Source organism: Anomaloglossus baeobatrachus, chromosome 1 (assembly GCF_048569485.1).
Source record: "Anomaloglossus baeobatrachus isolate aAnoBae1 chromosome 1, aAnoBae1.hap1, whole genome shotgun sequence".
NCBI classification, from domain to species: Eukaryota; Metazoa; Chordata; class Amphibia; order Anura; family Aromobatidae; genus Anomaloglossus; species Anomaloglossus baeobatrachus.
The window spans coordinates 770,765,817-770,790,999 of NC_134353.1; the positions used below are offsets into that span (position 1 = coordinate 770,765,817).

Below are 25,183 nucleotides of genomic sequence, written 5' to 3' on the forward strand. Positions count from 1 at the left end.
CGTCTGTAAGATTTTGTTACTTTTTATTTCATTTACAGGTCAACGCGTTTCTGGAGTCTCTGCTCCCTTCCTCAGGACATGCAGGAAAAAAGTACATCAAATCTACACTACATCAAATCTACACTATCTAGTAGATTTGATGTACTTTTTTCCTGCATGACCTGAGGAAGGGAGCAGAGACTCCAGAAACGCGTTGACCTGTAAATGAAATAAAAAGTAACAAAATCTTACAGACGTCCATAGCGGTCATTAGTTAAAACCCAATTCTACTACTCTCCGTTATCATGAAATGGTTTGAGAAATAAATTATTATTTTGCCTTTTCTCCTTCCTTGTAAATGATAAATTTGTGCAAATTGAAAATAGTAACCACGAGGGAAAATATGCTCCATTTCTACCTTGATATTTTACCTTGGTGACTCCCCATACATAGAGAAGAGTTTAATTGCATTTTAAAGTCTAATGAATGAGATATCATGGAATCATGACGCAATCGTTATAGCTTAAACATAGTCGGAGAATATCTCCAGAGTTGAAGATACAGATGAATTACAATGATTATCCTTAATGTATGTAGTTGATCATTTAACACAGCGTTGTGCGCAGCAGTGTACTGAGAATCGTCTAATCTGCTATCACTGTAGTTTACAAGCTAATTTTCCTTGTGTCATTTACATATATGAACTAGTGTGTGAAGACCCCAGCGCAGACTCGAACCGCTTTATAGAGGGCCATATACATTCCATTTCTAGAAACAGTACATTACTTTATGAGGTGATATAATATAACAAGCCCCGTATGGCTCATTTATACTTTAATGGCTTCATGTATAATTTAGATTATTACAATTTGCTTTCTTTAACTTCAGGTTTCAATCAAATCCTTACAAGACATTATTAGAAAAACCAGCCAGACTGCAAGGAATAGCTGCACCGCACAGCTTAAAGGGGTTGTCCAGTCGAAAGGCACACGTCTGCAGTCTCTCCATGTGCTGTTAGGATTCTCCGGAATGAGATCCGGGAATGGTGGTCACGTGGCCGTGAGTATATGGTATGCAGATTCCCTGCCAGAATTTGACTAGTTGGGTGTGGCCTTGCACACATTGAGTGAGGCCATGCACGTCTGTCAGATTCTGGCCAGGAATATGTATATCACATATTAGTGGCCACATGACCACCGCTCCCAGCTCTGACACCAGAGAATCCCCACAGCGCAGAGTGCAAGTGACGTGAGGATTCACAAGTCTGCAGTCACATAGAGAGACACATAGGGTGACTGCAGACTTGTGGATTTAGACTAGACAACAACTTTATATTGTATAGTATCCAATGAACTAAATATTATAGACAGCATATAAATTTATAAAAAAAATTGAGTAACTTTGTTAATACAACACATTAACTTGTACAGCCTGATGTTTAGTTACAGCCTGTGTTATATAGTCCAAATTCCAGGGCTAAGAGGAGGAACTTCTCTGCATTCGGTAAGGTTCAATGTCTATACTGATCTTCTCCTGGCAATTTGCATTCTGGGAAAGGAAATCTGTATACTAGGAAATACATGGACAACTTTTTTTGGGTAAAACCAACTTTCCCATTATAGTAGTCCTTATAAACTCCTACAGATGTAACTGATGACAAGAACTTTGTTTCAAGTTTGACTAGCAAAGCTGTGAATGTAGCTCTGAATTATAGCACTGACAGTAAGGACCATAGCTCTCAGCCTTGTGTGCACTGCAGATAAAGAGCTGGCTCAGAGCCTAAGGCTGCTCCCTACCGCATGGTGCTGGCTATATTGTACAGCCTATACCAAGTCTAACTGCAGCATTTGGATCCAGCTCTGATCGCATCAATTTAAACTCATTTGTGACAGCAGCAATTAAGAGGTTATAAATGGAGTGCCAATGGCCTATTAACTGGAGATGGTGCAAATCAATTCACATAACACCTTCCGGATGGGAGCTCAGTGAACCGCCTCCTACCTGCAAGTATCCATAGCTCTTTTTTTTTTTTTCATTAGAAAGCCAGTCATGACTTTACATGTACATTGATATGTTACGAGGGGGACCCGGGGAAGCGTGCCAAGATGGGGAATGGACAGCTTCCGCCGGTCAAGGTCCACTGTGCGGTGTAAGGGACCGCTGCTATGGTGGGTGAAGAGTGAGTGGGTTACTGCTAGCGATCGTCTGGAATGTCACAGACGATCTATGTACACCGGTCTGCCCTAACCCGTGTGGGTTGTATGGCAGGGATCACACGGCTCGGTGTACCTGTTGCACGGGGAAGCACAGAGGTGCCCACGCACGTGTGCCAGTGGAAGTCACGAGAATATGGCACGAGGGTAGCACAGAGGTGCCCACGCATGTGTGCTTTCAATAACCAGGTGAGTCCAGTGGAGACTCGAGGAGCTCACCTGGGACAGGAACACGGCCTGTAGAAGGAGCTACTGCCGGAGCAGCAAGGCAGGGACACGGCCTGCAAACCAGGTGCTGCCTAAGCAGCAAGGGCCAAGCCCACAGAGGAAGATAATGCCTGAGCAGTGGCGTGGCAGCACGCTGCCAGACATCCAAACATAGAAGGACGGTCGCGCGCCGCCATGATGGCAGGAGGAGCTTTTAAGGAGGTGTAGCTGCAGCCAAGGGCGGGCGCGAGGCGGAGATGACGGACTTGACCCAATCAGGATCCACGACATCCCAGCCTGGCCAGTCAGGATTCACCACGTCACCAGCCTTGTCATCAAGCCGTGTGACGTCAGTGGGCGAATCAGGATCCACCAAGCATAGCACATGCTCACCCTCCTGCCTCTGGGAAATAGAGGCGGGATCCTCGGTCTCACAATGTGTAGAGATAACGGGAGTCTCACTGCTTCCCTGAGCAGCAAACCTCTGCACATTGCGCAACCTCACAGACCTTCGAGGCTGCTGAGCAGGAGGAGCTGCGGCAGGCAAGGAATGGGAGACCGCCTCATTTCTTGCAACAGGAGTACCACTAGGTGTCACCCTTGTGCTGCCTCTCTGAGGAGGTTTCTCCTGCACTCTGCGCAGTCTGGCAGACCTTCGGCGCTGCTGAGCAGGAGCACTCGTGGCAGGCAAGGAGACTGTCTCATTCCTTGCCACAGGAGAGCCACGAGGTGTAACATTGATAGATAGATAGATAGATAGATAGATACATACATACATAGATACATAGGTAGTTCAAGTTCAAACCACTTCCTTTACTTAGAATGGAAAAAAGTAAAAACATGTTATAACACCATATGCCCAACTATCCAAGCTAAAAAAAAGATAATATTTAATTAATAAATTACTAAAATGGCAGAATTACTGGCCTTCAGTCAGTCCACCAACCAAAAAAATTTGAAAAAAAGGTCAGAAAGTCAAATGAACCCACACTGATGCCAATAAGAAGTTTAGCTTGTATATACCAAGTAATAAAAAAGTTATAGCTCTTGGAAGGTAAGAAGGGGTCCACTGGGAGTATGATACCCAAAGGCTTACATGAGTCTGGAGTCATCTCCACCAGTAATAGTTTCTGACAAGAGCCATTAGACAAATAATGAGAGATTATACCAGTAGCCTTATAAAACATAAACTTCTCTGCCCAGTTGCTGTTGAGGAGGATTGAGTAAAGAATTTTACAGATATAAAGAAACCTTATTAACAGTTGCAAACAGCATCTAGAATATTTCTTTATGTGTCTGAACCGATCTGGTTGAATTATCTAATAAATATATTCTCTCCTATGTGATATTAATTTCCATCACAAAATGTACAGTTTCATCTGACAACACAAGGCAGAAGTTAATGTGAGTGGTCAAAGCCCTCACTGAGCTTCGGCCTTTGGACTCATTGTAAGGCAGGCAAATGCCTAAGACTCATTCACGCATAAATAAGAGACAAGATTTGCCAAGTAAGAAATATGACTCAAGGAGGATATATCGGCTGTAAATAAACAATAAACATGCAACTGTGATGTTATTTTAAAGGGGTTTTCCATGACTCTAACACTGATTACCAATCTATGGGATTGGTAATCAATTTCTGATCAGTGGGGGTGCGACACATCGCATCCCAGTCATTCAGCTGTTCCCGATGCCATCAGTGGTGGGGAACTGCTCAGTTTCAAAGCAGCACAGCACAGCATGGAGTAGTGGATGTATCCAGGTACTGAACCAATAGGGGCGGATATGCAGTGCCAGCCGCGCCACGATACAGCTGATGGAACTGCACTGTGCAGCTCAATAAATCAGTATTTCCAGCCAGTGGTGGCCCTTGGAACAGCTGATTTAAATTTAAAGTCCCGTGCAACCCCTTTAAGTACTTTTTATTTGTGCTGTCATCTCTAACCAGCCACTTTAAGATATGTCAATAAATATATTTTTACAATATTTCAGTGCTAGTGTGAATGGTGAAGAGTGAGGACCTTTAAACCCTTTTTTTCTTTACTTGGATGTTGAAACCATAATACACTGTGCTGCGCTCGGTAGATTTTTTTAATTTTATTTCGTTGTCTTCAAATCAGCTATTTCAGGCTGAGGAGAGCCTTCATTACACTGCCTGCTGTTGGGATCACTTCCCATATATATCTAATTTTCAATCTCCAGAAAAAAAATTTGATTAAAGTGACCCAAGTAGCTGATTCATGCCGTGCAAACCACAGGCAGCGTCTACCAGAGTCCGGCTCCCTTATTGCAGACATATATGTTTTACTCTGAAAAATTGATGTTTCAGGGAACGCATACTTGAAATGGGGATGACTATTGAAGGAGGCAAGTCCCTGGAGGCTTTCCCCTGCAAAGCTCCCCTTGAATGAGAGGTCTCTTCCTGTACACACACAGGGAATGAGCTGTCTGTCTAACAAAGATTGGGGAGTGGGGGTGCAGAGGAATGGCCTCTGGACTCGTCATTCCAAACCGCATTATAAAAGTATGTTTTCAATAACATAGTAAAAGATATAGCTGCAATAAGAAGAGTAAACAAAGAAGACCCCGACACTCCTTTTTCTGCTGTTAAACATCTTTAAGGCTTCAAAAGGAACCTGAGGACCCACCTCTTCCGACAAGTCTACAACCTGCCATAACCCTCAGTCTGATACAGCACCGCACAACCAGCTCTAACCTCACCTACTGTATCCTCACCCATCCCTCGTAGACTGTGAGCCCTCACGGTCAGGGACCTCTGTCCTCCTGTACCTGTCTGTTCCTTGTATAGTTTATGATTATTATACCTGTCCCTATTTTCTATACCCCTTTTACATGTAAAGCGCCATGTAATAAATGGCGCTATAATAATTATTATTAATAATAATAATAATAATCATAATAAGGAGCGATCCACCAAAATATGTGACTATTCAGTTAGATATCGGTATAGAAGATCTTCAGTGCTGGAAGTAAAGGAATAATATGAAGGAAGACTAATTGAGGCCTAAAGTTACATGAAAGGTGACCAAATTATGTGTCAAAATGATGAATAAAATGTCAGGAGACAAGATTCTGAAAAAACAAATAAAACCACAGTCCCTCATAGAGCACCTGAGATCAATGACCCAGCTGAGGTGATTTATTTGTAAGTTACCAGACACGTTATTTGGCGTAGACACAATATTTTAGACACAAACACACACATTATTTATATATAACATGTGTGTGTGTGGCGTTTCAGCCTACACAACTAAAAATTCATTAAAATGATTGCCATAGTAGTTGATATAATAGACAGTAGATAGGCAAAGAATCGCGCTACTAGAAGAAACTATATCAATCGATAGTAGTTATGGTGCTGTAATAAGACAGTCAGTCTCTGATTCATGGTGCATGTGGTTCGAGTAACATGAATTAGCTGTAAGGCTCTCTATAAAGTAGATGACCTCATTTTATGTTGTGTACTTCCAATTTAGTGAGGTTTTCCAGCGATAAAAAAAATCCTAAACACCATCTGAACGTAGTTTTAGAACTATCTAGTATGTAGATATAAATTTGTCTATATTGATTTTTTTTTCCATGAGATCATCATTTTGTGTGTGACCCTTCCTCTTGTGGGGCATTGCTGTGGTTTCAGGATGACACTGAAACTCTATTTCCCTTCATACATCCGTGCACAGTATGCCAGCCATGTAAACCCCAGCCTGGAAGAAGTTTGGTATACTGGTTGACTGGCATCAAAAAGCAGTGGATTGTACAGAATGTTATCACTTCCTGTGAAAAAAAAAACCAATGGCCTCAGTACCATGAAACCGGCTTCCCAAAAACCACAGAAATAGGCAAAATAATTAAAGTGAGTGCATCACAAAATATCTAAAAAATGAATCGGACAATCCTTTTAAGAAGCATCTCCCAAGACATTTTCTTTTCGACAGACACTGTCTCATATCATAATCTTCAAAATTATGACTAAAGAACTAAGAACAGTATACCGTATATCTAAAACCCATCGGTTATGTGACCTGTTTTTTTAACATATGAGTAGTAAATAAACTTAATTTTACTAATTAACCTCCTTCGATTCAGTAATCTCTCCTCAGAACTGATCTGTCTTTTTCGCTAGTATTGTTAAGATTTTCTAATTAATTTTCAGTGTATTTTTCCACTAACAACATCAGTTGGTCACATATTGAACCTGTTTAACAGATCATGCTTTGAATCTAGGGGCATCCTCAAGATAGATTTATTTAAGGCAACAATTTCCTGAACATCTGCAGAAGATTCAACTACAAGGTCATATTTAATTTTACACTGTTAAATGATATGAGACCTTTAAAGCAAGAGGTCATGACTGTAAAAAAAACACCATGAGAAATGAATACATTCAAGTCCAAATTCTGGTCACCACCAAACAAAAGCTTTCCATAATCAGAAATTGTTCCATCAGAATACGCAAGACATTGACTTATTTAGTATTCAAAGAAAAACACCTCCCCCTCCTCTGGAACGTAATAAATATTGGCAACTCAGCACATCAGGGCACATTTGTGGATTAGTTTTGCACATAATGGAAACTAGAAGATTAAATTCTTATTGCACTGCCCAATACATATTTGCATTTTAGCAATTCTGTGTAGCCTCAAATATTAATCAGAAAACTCCAGTCATTTGTGATTTTGCTTAACGACGTACACAGCCGAACATTAAGATTTGTGGAAACATATATAACAATATTTTTATTTTGCCTAACTGTCCCATCCGATGACAAGTGATAAAAGCTAATGGCAGTAGAGCACTAAGGAACAAGATGAGAATTCTGGTGACAGTGTAGACGATGGACCCATAAGTGAAATGTCATAGGAGTAGAAGGATCCTTTTAAGCACTTCTGTAAGCCTTTCCAATAATGTGTTAAAACAAAACAGCCCCTGTATCTGGCTCTACAGAAGGCAGTGATTTCCAAGACATAAAAGAGAAATGGATAAAGATAAGTGGAGTATAAATGGCAACCAACAAAGTACCTGATCTAAAACCTGACTGCTTGTGCCAAATGAGGCCGGGGCCACACGGGGCACTAGTGTAATGCTCGCATGACACTCGGCTCGCGCTGGCAGCACAGCAGGAGTCGAGTGTCATGCTAGTATCCCTGCGTCTGAGGTCCGACAGTGCGAGCAGACCTCACCTGCGGGGGGCGAGCCGGCACAGGGGAGGGACGGGGCGGTGCTGTGGAGGGGCAGGCCGGCACTGTAGAGAGGAGGGAGGGATTTCTATCCCTCTCACCTCCGTTGCCGGCTATTGTGATTCTCGCTCTGCACATGTGGTACACCGGTGTACCGTGAGTGCAGTGCGATTTTTCTCTCGCCCCATACACTTGAATGGGTGCGAGAGAAAAGAGTCTCGCATTACAATCGCAGCATGCTGCAATTGTTTTCTCGGTCCGATTAGCGCTGAGAAAATAATCGCTCATGTGCGCTGACACACAGGCTAGGACTGGTCCAAATGGAATGCGATGTTTTATCGCACTCCACTCGCACCGATTTTCTAGCCGTGTGGCTTAGGCCTAATAAAGATCACAGAAGCCTGATTGATGAACAGGCGCAATCACAGACCATATGAATATGTATTTATTTGGGATGATCGAACCTTTAAAAATTCAAACTCACCATAACTCTCAAGTAGTGCAAATGCCTTTGAGTGTAGTGGAGAACATTTTGCTGTGCCCAATTAAACATCCAAACTATTACATGGTTAAGATAGCCTTAGAGCAATAACTAGAGAGAGAGAGAGAGAGAGAGAGGGAGAGAGAGCGATGAATAGAGTTACCAAACTTTTAAAATGCAAGAAGGATGAAAATTGAGTGTAAGTGTAATACATTTATCCATTACACCAGCACTGTTGCTGCCTGCCCGCTCTCTATCTATCTCTCTCTATATATATATTGGTGCAACTAAATATTCATGAACAATGGTCCTTTGTTCTGTCCCTACGAGGAATGAGCTGTGATCTCTCACCTCTAAGCATAAAGTGGCGCTGTTTGGCCGGCAACCATCTTTTATACTGGCAGTGATAGTCCCCAATGACTGGCTGCGCTACACCATGTGGTATGATAGCTGCAGGGGAAATGTGTCTGGCCATCCCTGTTATGATTAGTAGAGATGAGTGAGCCTTTGAAGGTTCGGTTCGTTAGCAATGATCAAACAAAATCTCCACTGGTTCGAACGTGGCCCGAGCCCAGTTCGAAATCACTGAGTGGCAGTTTGAGTCTCTTTCCATAAACAGCCAGTCATAAGCAGATCACTTTCAGGGTAGGGTAGGTGGGCTTTTTCACAAAATTTTTGTTGCACACTACTTATGATCACGCTGTTGTTGCACCCTATGTGAGCTGTTCAAACACTGCAAGTGACTCGCACGAGGCTGAGCACCAAGCGTACTTGAACACAGCACTGCTCGCGTGAGTGAGGTTCTCACGTTAAGCGTCCAAACTCCGAACCCAAACTCTACTTTTTTAATTCCGTTCAAAAACCAAACCTCGGGTTCACAAACCTAATCATTAACATGCTCCTCAACCATTCAGTAGCATGTGAATATCTGTCGGGTTTGATTTTTTATTTTATCGACCTGCACAAATTGAACTGCAACCTGTAGAAATGTGCAGGGAACTGCGAATTTCAGGGAATTGAAATCGAATTGGATTTCATCAATTGTAATAATAAAATTTATTTTGATTTATATATAAAATTATATTTACTGACACAAGCATAACATTGATAATTAAATTTATTCTGAACAATAATACAAAAGGCCTTAAATTTTATCAACGCAGGTGCTCAAACTGTTTTCCATTACAATTTGCACAGCTTTGAAGTCTGCCTCTTACGCTTCGACAAACATTTTTGCACAAGTGTTTTTGGGTATTAATTTCTTGAAATGCATTTCTTATGTAATTTTTCAAATCACTGACACTTTTTGGTTTTCGACTATAAACTTTGTCCTTGAGTGCTTCCCAAAAGAAAAAATCCATTGGGGTCAAGTCTGGTGAACGTGCCGGACAATCAAGTGGGCCTCTTCGGCCAATCCATTTACTAGTCAATGTTTCATCAAGATACTCGTGGACTACTCTTGAATAATATGGAGGGGCCCCATCTTGTTGGAAATAAAGGTACTTTGAATTAGGCTGTTGCTGCAACTGGGGAACAACTTGATTCATTAGAATTTCGAGATACTTTTCTCCTGTGACTGTTCCATCAAAAAATATTGATCCTAAAACACCAAAACTTGAAATACCACCCCAAACATTCACACTAGGCTCATTTACTTGTTGCTCTAATGTTAAATGCATGTTCTCATTATACCAGTAAATACAATTATGTCTGTTAACATGGCCAGATAATTTAAAAGAAGCTTCATCACTCAACATAATGTTATCTAAAATTAGTGGATTTTCTTCAATTTCGTTAAGCATAATCTCACTAAATTGCAACCGCCTGTCTGTATCATCCTAAAATAAACCATGAATTAGACGTGGACGATAAGCTTTCCACCCAATAGATTTTAGGATTCGCGTGAAATTCCCTATTCTAAAAAGACTCTTCTGGTGGACTTTTTTGGACTCTGAACAAATGTTTCAGCAACAAGTTGTTTACTATTTTCTGTACAGGCTGTTTTGGGTGGACCAGTTTTTGGAGCATTAAGGATTGAGCCAGTGACATTGAATTTGTCACGAATGCGGTAAATGGTTTGTCTATTTGGGGCTTGAGTACCAAATGTTTCAACCCAATTTGCTCTAACGGTTTCAGCATTTTGAGATTTCCAATACTCTTTCAAAATCCATTTTTTTTTTATCTGTATTTAAATTATTTGCCATTATGGGTTATCTGAATTATCTGAAAACAGATTTGGGGGAGATTTATCTGTGAAAACTGGATCTGTGAAACTGACTCAGTTTCCCTTAGCAACCAATCAGATTCCACCTTTCATTTTCCAAAGAGTCTGTGAGGAATGAAAAGTGGAATCTGATTGGTTGCTAAGGGCAACTGAGTCAGTTTCACTTTACACCATGTTTGATAAATCTCCCCCTTCATAACCCTATTACCCATACTGTCCACCTACTTTTGGACCACTCGGTATATACAGTATATGTATTCAGAATAACTTGGACACATTATACATTAAAAAAGCTGCGTAATGCAGACTTACCTCGTAGGACCAGACACACTGAGTTCCTCCAAACCGCCGTACACATCTACCCACTTCCACGTCTTCATGTGTTGTATACATTTCACGTAGACATTCTCCAATGTGTGGCACCATCCTTCGCAATACCTCCCGGCTAAAGATCATTCCTGGACCTCCCATGCAGAAATTTTCTCCAGGTTCAAGTCCAAGTTTTCCAAGTTCTTCAATATTCCCAAGACCAGTCTGACCTAAATATAGTGGCTTGCTGCTGTTCAGAGACCTTAGAAATTGTTCCAGTTTTTCACCTGTTGGATGAGAAATATTGTTCAGTTATTTATTTATCTACACAGAGAATATATGCAGAAAAATCATTATATTAACATATCAATCAAATTATGTTTGAATATACTCTAAAAATAGTTTCAAGTTTATCCTAAATAAACTTGACTTATTCCAATAACTTAAAATAAAGGCCATCAGTCTTCCCACGTTTTTAATGGCAAATTCTCACTGTAGGCTACACATTTTTGTCATTAAGGGCGGCTTTGCACGTTGCGACATTGCACGTGCGATGTCGATGGGGTCAAATCGAAAGTGACGCACATCCGGCGTCGCAGTCGATATCGCAACGTGTAAAACCTTTTTGATACGATGAACGAGCGCAAAAGCGTCGTTATCGTATCATCGCTGCAGCCTCCGACATTTCCATAATGCCGGTGGAGCGACAGGTGCGATATTGTTCCTCGCTCCTCCGGCAGCGCACATCGCTGTGTATGAAGCCTCAGGAGCGAAGAACTTCACCTTACCTGCCGCCGGCTGCAATGAGAAGGATGGAGGTGGGCGGGATGTTTACATCCTGCTCATCTCCGCCCCTCCTCTTCAATTGGCCGCCTGCCGTGTGACGTCGCTGTGACGCCGCACGACCCGCCCCCTTAGGAAGGAGGCGGGTCGCCAGCCAGAGGGACGTCGCACGGCAGGTGAGTGCATGTGAAACTGCCGTAGCGATAATAATCGCTACGGCAGCTTTCACTAGATATTGCACATGCTACGGGGGCGGGACTATCGCTGCAGCATCGGTAACACATTGTTACTGATGTCGTAGCGTGCAAAGCCCGCCTAAGGCTACTAGATTTGTGATGATAAAAGAAAAGTCTGAAAAAAAATGAATTTTACAACAGAGCTGATTCGAATTCCTATGATATCGATAAAAAAACTACTAATGAAATGAAAAGAAATGAGCAACCAAAAAAATGTCTTTTATACATCTCTCTATACTTCAAGTCTGAGTGTGCTGTTTTCCAACATTTCCATTTAAGGCTTTGTGCGCACTAGAGCTTTTTACCCGTGGATTTACCCGCGGATTTGCCGCGGAAATTTCTTGAGAAATGTCTGCAATCTTTGTGCAGACATTTCCCAGCAAATTCTATGGTAAAAAAAAAAAGCTGTGCGCACTAGTGCGGATTTTTCTCAAGAAATTTCCTTGAGAAGAATTTCTTGAGAAACTTTCTTGAGAAAATGAACATGTCCATTATTTCTGCAGGTACCCTGCGGATTTCGGCAGTACAGCCTGCAAAAATCCGCAGGGAACCACCCGCGGGCAAATCGCGGCAATTCCGCGGCTAATCCGCGGCAAATCCGCGGCAAATCCGCATGCGGATTTGGTGTGGATTTTTTCCGTAGGTCCGGAAATCTTTCACTCCCAGAAGTTTCTCAAGAAATTTTCTTGAGAAACTTCACATTTCTAGTGCGCACATAGCCTAAAGGGAACCTGTCCAGTGCAATATGCACCCAGAACCACGAGCAGTTCTGGGTGCATATTGCTAATCCCTGCCTAACCGACCATGTTTACACTAGCATAGATAAAGGGATCTTTAGAAAAAGTATTTCTAAAGAGCTTTTATTGTATGCTAATGAGGCAAGAGACTAGTCCCCTGGGTGTTAGTTCCCCTGGCTAGTCGACTCCATTAGCATGTTAGTATGTCCCTCTGGGTGTGCTAACATGTTAATGAATACGCATAGTCAGAGGATGATCTTACGTCTCAGCTGCTATCGCTGCCCAACACTGGAGTTCAGCTCAGTGTGCATGATTCCGGACGTTCGGTCATTCGCACCACTTCAGTTTGAAGCCCGGACACGTACCCCCGGCTTCATAGTGCGCATGACCGGAACTCCAGGGTCATGCGCAGTGAGCCGAAATCCAGCATCAGGCGGCGATGGCAGCTGAGAGGTGAGTGAGATCATCCTCTGATGCTGCACATTCATTAGCATGTTAGCATGCCCATGGGTGTGTACTTACATGCTAATGGAGCCGACTAGCCAGGGGAACTAACGCCCAGGGGACTAGTCCCTGTGCTTATTAGCATACAATAACATATCTTTAGAAATACTTTTTCTAAAGATATCATTATCTATACTAGTGTATATATGGACGGTTAGGCAGGGATTAGCAATATGCAGGCAGAACTGCTCGTGGTTCTGGGTGTATATTGCACCTGACAGGTTCCCTTTACTACTACATTTCCAATATATTTACAAGTTCTCCCGATCTATGATTTCCCTGTATTTGTTTTAGGAATTTTCGGGGTCATTTTTTTTTAGTACATAGCAAAAAGTCCTGGAACTTTTCCTTCTGGTCTAAAAGTTAACAACAAGTGGAAACCAGATGATCTCCAAATAAATGAATGGGCCCTCTGCTTCCTTTTATAATAGAAATGCATAAGATTTTAATTCCATTTATGTGTTCTATTTGTCGTTTCTAAATGGAACAAACAGCAAAGAATAAACAAAGATGTGAACACAGCGAATAACCCAAAGCTAAAAGAAATGTGTACCAACATTGCTATAATCTGCAGAAACAACTTTTCACTTCTGTAACACTCCGGTCTGAGTTCATATTTACCAACCTGACTACTTTTTATTTGTGGAATTATTTCTACCAGAGTATGACTTTGGCTTCCGAAGCATTAACCAGGTTTTCCCAGATTAAATATAACTTCAGACAAACTGTTGGGCTTTGTGTTTTTTACAAGTATATATTCACCTTCTTATTTTTAGTTCTTTTTCCTGCAAAACTCTTGTTGACTATTTTAAGTCAACAGATGTCAACTAAAATCGCTATTACCGACAGTGATCTAATAATAGAAATGAGAGACTTTATTCAACTGGAAGTAATTTGAACTAGAATTTTATAAAAATCTGCAGTCATCAGACTGCAGATTTTTTTTGTATATTGCTATATTGCTTCCTCATGGATACACCTAAATGGTGGCGAGCTAGTCATGAAGGGCCATCAAAAACGTAAAAATAAAAAAAGTACTTATATTTACCTTACTGCTCACCTCTCCTGCAGCTTCGCTCCTAACTGTCCCCTGTCCCTGATTAGGTCTCATTGCGAAGGCTGAAACCCTCCTCACGCTAAACTGGGGGTCTTACTCTGAAAAGGCTCAGGATGTTCTGAGCATGCATGTTTAAAGGAACCTCTCACCAGATTTGGGGCCTGTAAACTGCGGCCACCACCAGTGAGGTCTTATATACAGCATTCTATCATTCTGTATATAAGAGTCCAGGCAGCTGTGTAGAACATAAAAAACACTTTATAATACTCAGCTAGGGTGTCACTCCTTTGCAGACTGGTCAAATCGGTGGCATCATTCTCCGAGACTAGCGCCTCCTCTTTCGGCCATCTTTGTTCTCCTCCTTCTGAAGCCGGCATGCATGACGCGTACTACGTCATGCACACAGGCCGGTATTGAAGTCCTGGGCAGGCGCACTACAACACTATGATCTGCCCTAAGCAGGGAAGATCCAAGTGCGCCTGCGCAGGACCTCAGTGCTGGCGAGTGTGTATAACATAGTACACGTCATGCAGGCCAGCTTCAGAAAGAGCACAAATATGGCTGAAAGAGGAGGTGCCGGTCCCGGAGAACAGCGCCACCCATTTGACCAGTCTGCACCGGAGCGACCCCCTAGGTGAGTATTATAAAGTGTTTTTTTTGTTCTACCCAGCGGCCTGAGCTGTTATATACAGCATGTTAGCATGCTGTATATAAGAGCCCACTGGTGGTGGCCGCAGCTTATAGGCCCCAAATCTGCTGACAGGTTCCCTTTAAAAGGAACCTGTCTGGTCCCCTATGTGTTCTGACCTACAAGCAGGGTGATGTGTGGCCTAGAACCCCTTTCTACCCATCCCTGTGTTGTAATATTGTGTAATATGAATGTATAAAAAAAGTTTTATTACTTACATGTTTCCTATGTAAATGATCAGAGGGTCTAGTCCCCTGGGTGTCGCATCGCCCTGGGGGCGTTTGCATTCTTTCTGTGGTATCACGCCCCTGTGGGCGTGATACCATGGATTTACATGAGCAACGTCAGGTCAGCTCCTTGAGATCCCGCGTGTGCGCGTTTGCCATTCCCGCAGCCACACATCACCCTGCTTGTAGGTCAGAATGCATACGGGACATGACAGGTTCCCTTTAAGGTGAAGACGCCAGGGATTTTAGTGCGCAAACTGGGAAAAAGAATATACAACAATAGCTGGACGGGTGACGGTGAGGAGCGGAGCGGCCAAAAAAATAAGCTGTAAGTTGAGTACAAGTATTTTTTTTATTTTTTACATATTACATTTATTATGCTCTGAATAATAAATACTCTGAATAATTTTGCCATGAATTGAATATCACTTGAAAATACAAGCCATCTGGCAAAGCAGATGGGGGGAACGTTCTGATCTTGCGCACTGAGCCGAAAACCAGAAGTGGCAGCCGAGAGGTGAGAGCGACCATGCCTCTGACTCTGTGCATTCATTAGCATGTAAGCATGCTAACATGCTAAGGGGGCCGACTAGTCAGGGGAAGTAACGCCCTTGTGACTAGTCGCTGGCCTCATTAGCATATTATAAAGGATCTTTAGAAATACCTTTTCTAAAGATCTCTTTATCTATGCTTCTAGATACAGGTATGGTTACGCAGGGATTAGCAATATGCACCCAGAACTACTCGTGGTTCTGGGTACATATAGCACCAGACAGGTTCACTTTAAACAGCCAGTTGACACCTATGACTCATAAAAAATAGCGTATTTTTTTTCCTTACCTACTTGCCTCTGATCCCCTGCATATGACATCCCTTGAATCTGAATTCCCTAAGGCTATGTTCACACAGGGCATCTTTTATTGCATTATTGGTATGTTTTTGGGTTACAAAGATGCACCAAAATGCATGCATTTCCTTCCCCCAGCAAAGTCTATTAGATTTCTATTTTGCTGTCTACACAGTGCATCTTGGCTGCATTTTTGAAGATGCAGCATGTCAATTCTAATTTGCATTTTTCCAGCGCTTTTGAGCCCTTCGAGTCAATAGATTTGACTTAAAAATGCATTGGGAAAAACGCAGTAAAAATGCGTAAAAATTGCATGCGTTTTTTGATGCGTTTTTGCTGTGGGTGCATTTTTTGTGGCCACAAACGCTGCATCTTTGTGGTTAGAAAAGATGCACTGTGTTAACAGCCTAAATCTTGCGCCTCTTTATTCAAAAGATACACTTATCTCTTCCTTTTTGAATCCTGTATGTAAATATAGTCTTGTTAGCCAAAAGGTGATTTCCTTACGTTTTTTCTGGGCCTCTTTTGGAGGATCACAACCCCATTGACTAACAAAGCTAGATATCCATACAGGGTCCACAAAAAGAGGGGGGAGGCACAAGACCAACAACAACAAAAAGACAAAACAGGAGCAGCAGCATTTACATCTGGTAACATTTAGCTAACACTTTTAAGGCAAACCCACATGTGTTAGTAGCGTTGTGGATGTTGTAAATTAATGATATTAAATTAACAGCTGGATTTTTTCCAGTAAAACTGAAGTGTGGTGTGGATATTAAAATCCTCACTATGTCATTTCTGCAACAGATTGAGCACAAGTCTATTTCAGACGTATGTGGAAATGAAAAAATCCTCTACCAAATGTTTCAGATTTTGTTGAACCCGGTTACTCTACCCATAGATGCACAGAAAAGTCTACAATGCACAGGTTTTAAAATATTAAGAATTATTTCCAGGTTCCATAAGGAAATCCACACCAAAATCTCATACCAGAAAATCTCATGAAACACTGATGGTAAGAATTGACACAATGTATGGCTTACAGTTCCGGAGCTATTATGCAGTGACGCGTGTTGGTGCATCTTGCCAGTCAACTTCTCTAAGGTCCCCTTCACACGTCAGTGATTCCGGTATGTATAACGCTGTTTTTATACATATGGGAATCACGGACATAAGCAGACCCATGAAAATCAATGGGTCTACGCACACATCAGTGATTTTTCACAGACTGTGTGTCCATGTGGTACACACGCATTTCTGTGTGTTCCGCAAGGAAACAAGTCCGATCTTCTCTGGCAGCACTAATGTCACATGGATCACATAGTGGTGTGATCAGTGTGACACATACACGTGAAAACACATGTCTTTGAAATAAAACTAATTTCTATACTCACCTGTCTCCAGCTGCTGCTGTCATTTGCTTCAGGGCCCATTCATTATGTTCATTGCATATTCATTGCACTGCGGACCCGTAAGCAAGTGTGACCGCAGTGCTGGAGACAGCAACACCACGGACAGCTACTCCGGGAACAGGTGAATAAAAAGTTCCTGAACTCCATGTGCTATCACGGATAATGCATGGAGAACACACGTGTGCCAAAATCTTGGCACACGGAAGGCCATACGCACCTTCAACACGTCAGTGAAGAAAATTTGTGTTTTTCACTGACGTGTGAAAGAGGTCTAAAAAGAATTTCCTGCAACAAACTAATACCTGACACCCAACTTATACCTCACCTGCTGACAGCTGTTATGTGCTGCCTAATTCACAGTCAGCATCAGGCACTGGCTGTATTATCTCAGCTAGGTTTGCTTGACTTTGAAACCCTGGGGACTGAGCTGCATACAGACCAGTCAGACAGGCGGGTCCCTGGTGGCTTTTCCCCACCCGATGGTCTGGATTGACAGGTCTCAGCCTACTGAATAAATATCTCCTATGTATTTATCTAAGTAGAGATTAAGTGGACACCCCTTTAAGAATTTCATCACACTTCATAAAAAAACAAATCTATACAATATGCCCAAAATGCACTAGACTAAAATGAATGATGACATAGAGTCTTACGAGATTTCAATCTTATAATCCTCAGTGATATGAACATCTTTCTACAAGAGAATTTTCTACATCATTTCTGTGATGTGTTTAGCACATTATGTCTGATCGCCTAATGCATATTTCTCTTTGAATTATATTTTACAGGTTTTGCAGCCTAAGGCTAGTTCTCACTTTTGATTGGGAAGTTGTGTCACTCAACACTTGCCAATAGAAGAAGAAAAATATATAAACGTATATCTTTGACTTTCTTTGACTTAACCTCTTTGGTCGCTTTTGGGCAAACAAGTAATTGAAATGCAAAAGATACTGTCACTGCTAGAATACAAAATGGCAAATACACATTCTTTCCATTTTCAGCATGAAAATGCAAATAATTCTGGTAGAAATGGCAAATCAACATTTACTGTCACTGGCGGACAGAAAGAATAGTGCCATTGGGCAAAAACAGTATATGGGCCCTCTTCAGTTCAATAACTCAATAAAATGCCCAATTCCATCTGCTTTGGAGGTAGGAGTGGACCCCTTTTTTCTTGGGTCCCAGCTTGCACCAATAATATGTCCACCCCTGTTTGATGTACCCAGGCATTATGAGCATTTCATAGCTCGTTCAGTTATATCCAAGTATAAAGCAATGATGAAAGCCCTCAAGTAATGTACAGTATATTTCTGTCAAATAAATATGAAGACTAGCTAAATAGATCGATCGATAGATAGATCAATAGATAGATAGATCATAGATAGATAGATAATCGATAGATAGATAGATATTCTGCACCTGTAGTATAACTATTATCTTATTCCTTAAGGGTATGTTCACACATTGAGTTTCTGCTACATATTTTGCACTTTTTTCCATTGGTTTTATGCAAATAAATTGCTGTTTTTTACAGAACCAGCAAAAACTATGAGATTCCAGAAATCTCATACACACACAGACATGTACCATATGTTTGCTTTATAAGACGCACTGGATTATAAGACGCACCCCAAGTTTAGAGGAGAAAAATAGGAAAAAATAGTTTTTAATGTTAAAATGAGAGTCTGTCTTACATTCCTAGTATGTCTTAAAATATCTCTCCAGGGGGGAGCGGCGGTGGTGGAGCGGCTCAGGAGGGTCACCGTAGGCAGGGTCAGCAATGCTGCGGGCTCAGAAGAGGGGGTGACGTGGCTGAGGAAAGTCAGTGGATGGTTGGTCAGCGATACTGCGGGCTGGGTGTGTCGCAGCGGCAGGAGCCATTGATCTATCGGTGCACTGCGGGTTCCATTGAATCACCCGTGGTTGTCGAAATTGACTTCAAGAAAATGGCTGTGGAGCCTGTGCGTGCGCAGATAGGACTTTACGGCCATTTTCTTGAAGCCCACCGTGTTAACTGCGAGTCATTCAATGGAGCCCAGAGCCCGCTGTTATATCAATGGCGCCCACCACATCATCAACCCTCTGCCCTGTGAGCCTCCTGAGACGCTCCACTGCTGTGACACTCCCTCCTCTAAGCCCTCAGTATCGCCAAGCCTGCCTTCTGTGACCCTGCTCTACCACTGCAGCTCTGGTAAGCCATATCTGGATTATAAAACGCACCCCTATTTTACCCTCAGTATTTGGGGAAAAAAGTGCATGTTATAATACGGAAAATACGGTACTTGCTTTTTTCCTGACTGAAATGGAAAACTGCTATGTTTTTGAAAGAATCAGCAAGTCAATTTTTTCAGTGTTTCTGCTGCTTTTTTTCACCATTGAAAGCAGTGCACTTTTTGCTGCATTAGAGCTGTTTTTCTGGTGAATGAAACTAACTTTATTTAAACATGTACTGTAGACAAATGACACACAAAAACACAACAAGAAGGCAGCAAAAATGCAACTTCTTTACTGCCAAGAGAGCAGGTTTTGCTGCAGAAAAAAAGCGCAACGTGTGAACATAGCCTAAAACTCTTGTTCTTTCTGTAAATAGGAGTCTAGTGGATGGCCAGGTCAGTGACTGATATTCCTTCCTATATGGGACCGTCCACTGGTCTCTTAAAAGAGAAAGAATAGATATAAATAAAATATAAGCTGTATTGATTTTCCCCCCACAAATCTATATAGAACTGCTCAGCTCTTTCCACTCTATACAATGCTGTCTACAAATTGGACTGCTTGCACAACATAACAGGTTCCCTTAAGGCTATGTTCACATGTAGCATAAATGTTGTATTTTTTGGCTGCAGCTTTTTATCCTCAGGTATTCTGCAGATGTTGGAACTAAACTAGATAATATCAATCTTCTAAGGCTAGCGATTTTTTGCTACTTTTTTTTTGTGTTTTCTCCATTATTTGATGCAGATTTGAAGAAGCATTTTTATATTTTTATTATGTTACAGAAATCGTATTATTGTGCACTTAAAAACACAACTGCATGTTTTAGATCCTTTTTTTGCTATTTTTCCTCATAGAAGCCTATACACAGCAAAAAAAACACAGTTTAGCGAATTTAAATGCACAGGGGGCATGAGCTTATATTAAATCACTTTCACATTGTTTGGACAGATAAAAGCAGCAGATCTGCGGTGCAAAAACTAATGCAGAAATAAAATTAATCCTTAGGCTATGTGCGCACTGATGTTTTTCGCGGCGTTTTTGCACGTTTTTCGGGTGAGCTTATTTAGCTGTATTTTATAGCTAAAAAAAAAGGACATGTCAATTCTTTCCTGCGTTTTACACTGTGTGCAGACAGCAAAAATGAAAACTCATAGACTTTGCTGGTGAAGCAAAGTCATGCAGTTTTCTGAACAAAAATGCACCCGAAAAACGTGCATAAATGCAGTAAAAAATGCCTAGTGCACACATAGCTTTACTGTGTTTTTAACCCATGCAATGCATTGGAAAAACACAGCAAAACACAGTGATCAAAAACGCAGCCAAAAACTCACCGAAACGCGATAAAAATGCATGCATTTTTTACTGGTGCGTTTTTGCCACGGGTGCGGTTTTTTGCGTTTGTGCCTTTTTTGAGGCCAAAAACGTGCAAAAATGCAGCGTAAAAAAAAAGCAATGTGCGCACATAGCCTCATGCTACATGTGAATGCAGCCTTAGCGCTTATTCAGACGAGCGTATTAAATGGATGTGTGCTGTCCGTGTAAATGTTGGATAGCACAATGACTAATGAAATGAAATAAGGCTGTTCAGATGACAGCTTTTCACACTGCGTCCATATGAAAATAATTGCAGCACATACTATCTATCCTCTTCCGTATGTCAGATCAGACTTACCTATACAAGTCTATAGATGCACAAACAAATATTGAATCCCATGCAAATCATTCGTTTAGCATCAGATTTTTAAGGATGTAATGGCATTATTAACTTAAGAAATTGTATATGATCATGCACATTTTAAAATTTTGATGCATAAATACAGATGTCATACAGATGTCACATGGAAGAGAAGAATGGAAACATGGATGGCACAGGATTGGAATACGGATGTCAATATGGATGAAAATCATCTGAGGCTTCTGGAAGAAAATCCGATGATTTTCCATATGTTTATCTCAATCTGGCTTTAAGTGTTTTCATTTTTCCTATAAAATAATGAAGGACACTCCAATTTGTAAACATGTAATGGATCTTCAAGATGTTTAACTTTTTTAGGGCTCATGCAGATTTCAGTTTTTGTGATGTACAAGAAAAACAGACTGAGTTTCATCAAATTTTAATCAGTGTCCTCAGTTTCTCCACCTTCTCCTACCATATCTGTGATTGAAAAACAGACAGAGCACAGATGGCATCTAAGTATTTCTCATTTTTCACGTACCCATAGTCTTTCATTGTCGTTTGTTCAGACACATCGATATTAGACATGTCTCCGCAATTATCCATGAAACAATCAGTCTGCAAAAATTCACTGACATATGAACAGCCCCATAGACTTTTATAAGAACAAGTCCTATCCATGGAAAACTGATGTATGAATGAGCCCTTACCTTTACACTTGGCTAGACATATCTTGAAAGTATTGAACATGTCATCAATTTTGTAGGAAAATATATTTCTAAAGTTGCTACGGACATGAATTTCTCACCAGATGTCGGTATTCAATCCACAAAAGCAAAGAAATCAAAACATTGATGTCCATAAATTTAGTGATTTGTAATAATGAGAAATGATACATGAAAAATGTATTTAAGGTTGGACTTCAGAAAGACAGAATTTAATGGACTCAGAAAGAGGATGGGAAAGGTCCAATGGCTGGGGCTGGATGTTCTAAAGAGCAGAAATATCCAAGAAGGATGGGAGATTTTGATAAATTAAATTCTCACTGCACAATTAGTAACAATCTCAAAAAGTAGGAAAAATTGGAAGCACTTACAGAGACCAGGATGGATGAAGACAAAACTTAAACACTTGCTAAAAAGGAAAAAAGAAATGTCTATCAAATGGAAAGAGGGAGGCATCAAAAGAAGAATACGAGTGTCTACAGGGACTGCAGGGCAAGTGTCTGAAGAGCTAAAGAATACAATAGTGTCTACAGGGACTGCAGGGCAAGCGTCAGAAGAGCTAAAGTCAATAATGAAGGGAGGTTTGCAAAAGAGACCATAAACAATAAAAAAAAAAAGGCTGAACTTTAATTCCTATTTTGTGATCTCTAACAAAGCAAATGTAACATCAACTGGTCTTCATTGTGCTATTGAAGAAATGAAAGAATTCACACTATCTATAAACAGAGAGATGATGAGGGAACACTCAGCTAATTTAAATTAATTTAAATCTCCAGGTCCAGATGAAATACACCCTAGTGTAATGAAAGAGATAGCAGAGGATAGAGATAGAAGATAAAACATTGATAGCAACAAGCGTAGATGGAATAAAATACTTATTATGGAGTGTCAAGATGGGAAAGCTCGAACGTGGTACTCCTACTCAATGCAAAGAATACAAAGATATTGACTACTGCCATGTACGACCGGGACACATTTGAGATGGACTCAACACACTGGAAGTTGTAAGCAATTCATTCTACATGGCTCAATGATTACTCAAGATACAGCAATGACATCGGAAGTCAGTAGGAGAAAAGCTATGGGCAAATCAACAAAAAAGTCACTGGACAAGGTCTTCAAATTGAGGAACAAACATTTCATTGGTGATGAAAACATGGTTAGTACATTGTCTGGTCTTCTTTGTAGTAAAATATGGTTGCAAAACCTGGACAATAAAGAAACAAGACAGAAGAAGAATCAACGCTTTCAAAACATGGTGCTGGAGAAGGATGTCCATGGATGGCAAGAAGAACAACAAATTAATTTTGGAACAAGTCAAGCCAGTCATGTTACTCAAAGCAAGGCTCACCAAGCTATGACTTGCCCACTTTGGACACATGATACAAAGAGAGCAAGCACTGTAGAAGGACACTACGTGCGGAAGACTAAAAGAAACAAGACAACAAGGAAAACCCAATGGCTTTATACTATCAAGATAATGGTGAGAAAGACTTTTTTGGACCTATCTAGGCTTGTACAAGATCGATCTTCCTACAGAGCGTTCATCAATCAAGTCACCATGACTCAAGTTCGAGCTGAAAGCCGTTATATAATAAGAAATGTTATGCAAAAAATTAAATTAAACGATATATTTAGTAAACAGTAATCACAACTGTTATGTTGACCATAACACGTTCTACAAAGGGAACAGACTTCATCCTTTATGGCTAAAGGTTTTACATACATAAGGTCTGGAGTGACTATGAAATGATAGTACCAAGATGAAAGGGCATTTCTTCATGATTATGCTTCAAGATTAAAGCAAGCTTTGATCTCTTCTTGTTTTAACTATATATGAAATGAACTCTTTTGACTTGAGTTCCTATTGAAGCAATACATGGAATTATGTAGCCTATTTAAGTCACTTAAGTGATCATGGAGGTTTATAGGAAAGCCGTTGGGAATATTGCAATTTCAGACACCTGTTCTAATCTGACACTAATAAACGGACAGGGCATCATACTGAAAAACTGTCATCTATATCTTATAATGATGTAACTTATAATCTAATGGAATATCAAAAAGAGATGACAGCTAGATAACAAAATTAGCTAAAACATCAGTGAACGAGTCAGAATATCAAAAGCAATGTTAAAGGAGTTTATCATGTATGTCTTATTTTAATGTACTGAATCAAGCAGCACTTTAGGTTGATTTGAAAAATTATCTCCTACAAAAATAATTTTTTGCCCTTTGGAGATGATGAGATATGAGAAACTGTATAGTCATTTAGCTAATGCAGAGAAATGATGAGCCATAGATATGATGAGCCACACATCTGTAGTCAGCATGTCAATCAATGAGAATGCACTAACTGTTACACTAATTGAAAAAATGGAGAAAGAATATAAGGTCAAGAAGAGGTTTAAATATGGATTATAGGAGCTTTGTAAATAAAAATGATTAGGTAACTTGAGATTCAATATGAAAAAATGAACTAATGACCAGAGCTGTATTATACATAAGGATGAAGCCTAAAAGCCTGCAAGGGACTAGAAGCCCCTCAATTGTTTTTTTATGAGACACTAGTGCTATAACAGATGCAGATATTTTGCACTTTGTGCTGTAGCAACACGTTTATACATATATACCGTATTTTTCGCTTTATAAGACGCACCTGATTATAAGACGCACCCCCAAATTTGGTGAAGGAACAGAGAATTATTTTTTTTAATGTTAAATGGGGTCCATCTTATAATGCCAGAGCCTGTCTAACAAATCATATAGGGTATATGCCCCTCCTAGCCCCCCATCATAAAATTAGCTCCCCTTAGTCTGGATATGGCCCCCTTACATTCAATATAGCCCCCTTGTGCTGGGACACGTCCCCCTGTGCTGCCCATGGCCCCTATAGATGGCACACCTCCCTGTGTTTGATATGGCCCCCATACTGCTGCCCATGGCCACTATAGATGGCACATCTCCCCTGTGTTTGATATGACCCCCATACTGCTGCCCATGGCCACTATAGATGGCACATCTCCCCTGTGTTTGATATGGCCCCCATACTGCTGCCCATGGCCACTATAGATGGCACATCTCCACTGAGTTTGATATGGCCCCCATACTGCTGCCAATGGCCACTATAGATGGCACATCCCTGTGTTAGATATGCCCCCCATACTGCTGCCCATAATAAAATAAAACACTCTTGCCTTACCTTCTCAGCGCTGTAATCCCTGTGTCTCCCTCCGTGGGGTTGAGCTCTGGCCTCTTCCACTTCCTGGTTCTTGCTGCCGGTCATGTGATCGGCACGGCAGAGTGATATCATCTCTGCATGCCTTATCACAGACAGCAGCAGCAGGAGACCGGGAGATCAGCGCTGGAGGTAAGTAAAGCTTTTTTTTATTTTACTATGGGCAGCAGTATGGAGGCCATATCTAACACAGGGGGGATCATGTGCGATCGGTTTATAAGAGGCA

At 41.0% G+C, this 25,183-nt stretch overlaps 1 protein-coding gene across 1 annotated transcript in view; it reads right to left on the reverse strand.

Moving 5' to 3' along the window:
* Window positions 1–25,183, reverse strand: part of CHSY3 (chondroitin sulfate synthase 3) — a 489,704-nt gene that overhangs the window by 416,453 nt on the left and 48,068 nt on the right. The window contains exon 2 of the mRNA XM_075324637.1: window positions 10,615–10,898. Within this exon, the coding sequence (XP_075180752.1) occupies window positions 10,615–10,898 (284 nt within the window). The remainder of the gene's footprint in view (window positions 1–10,614; window positions 10,899–25,183) is intronic.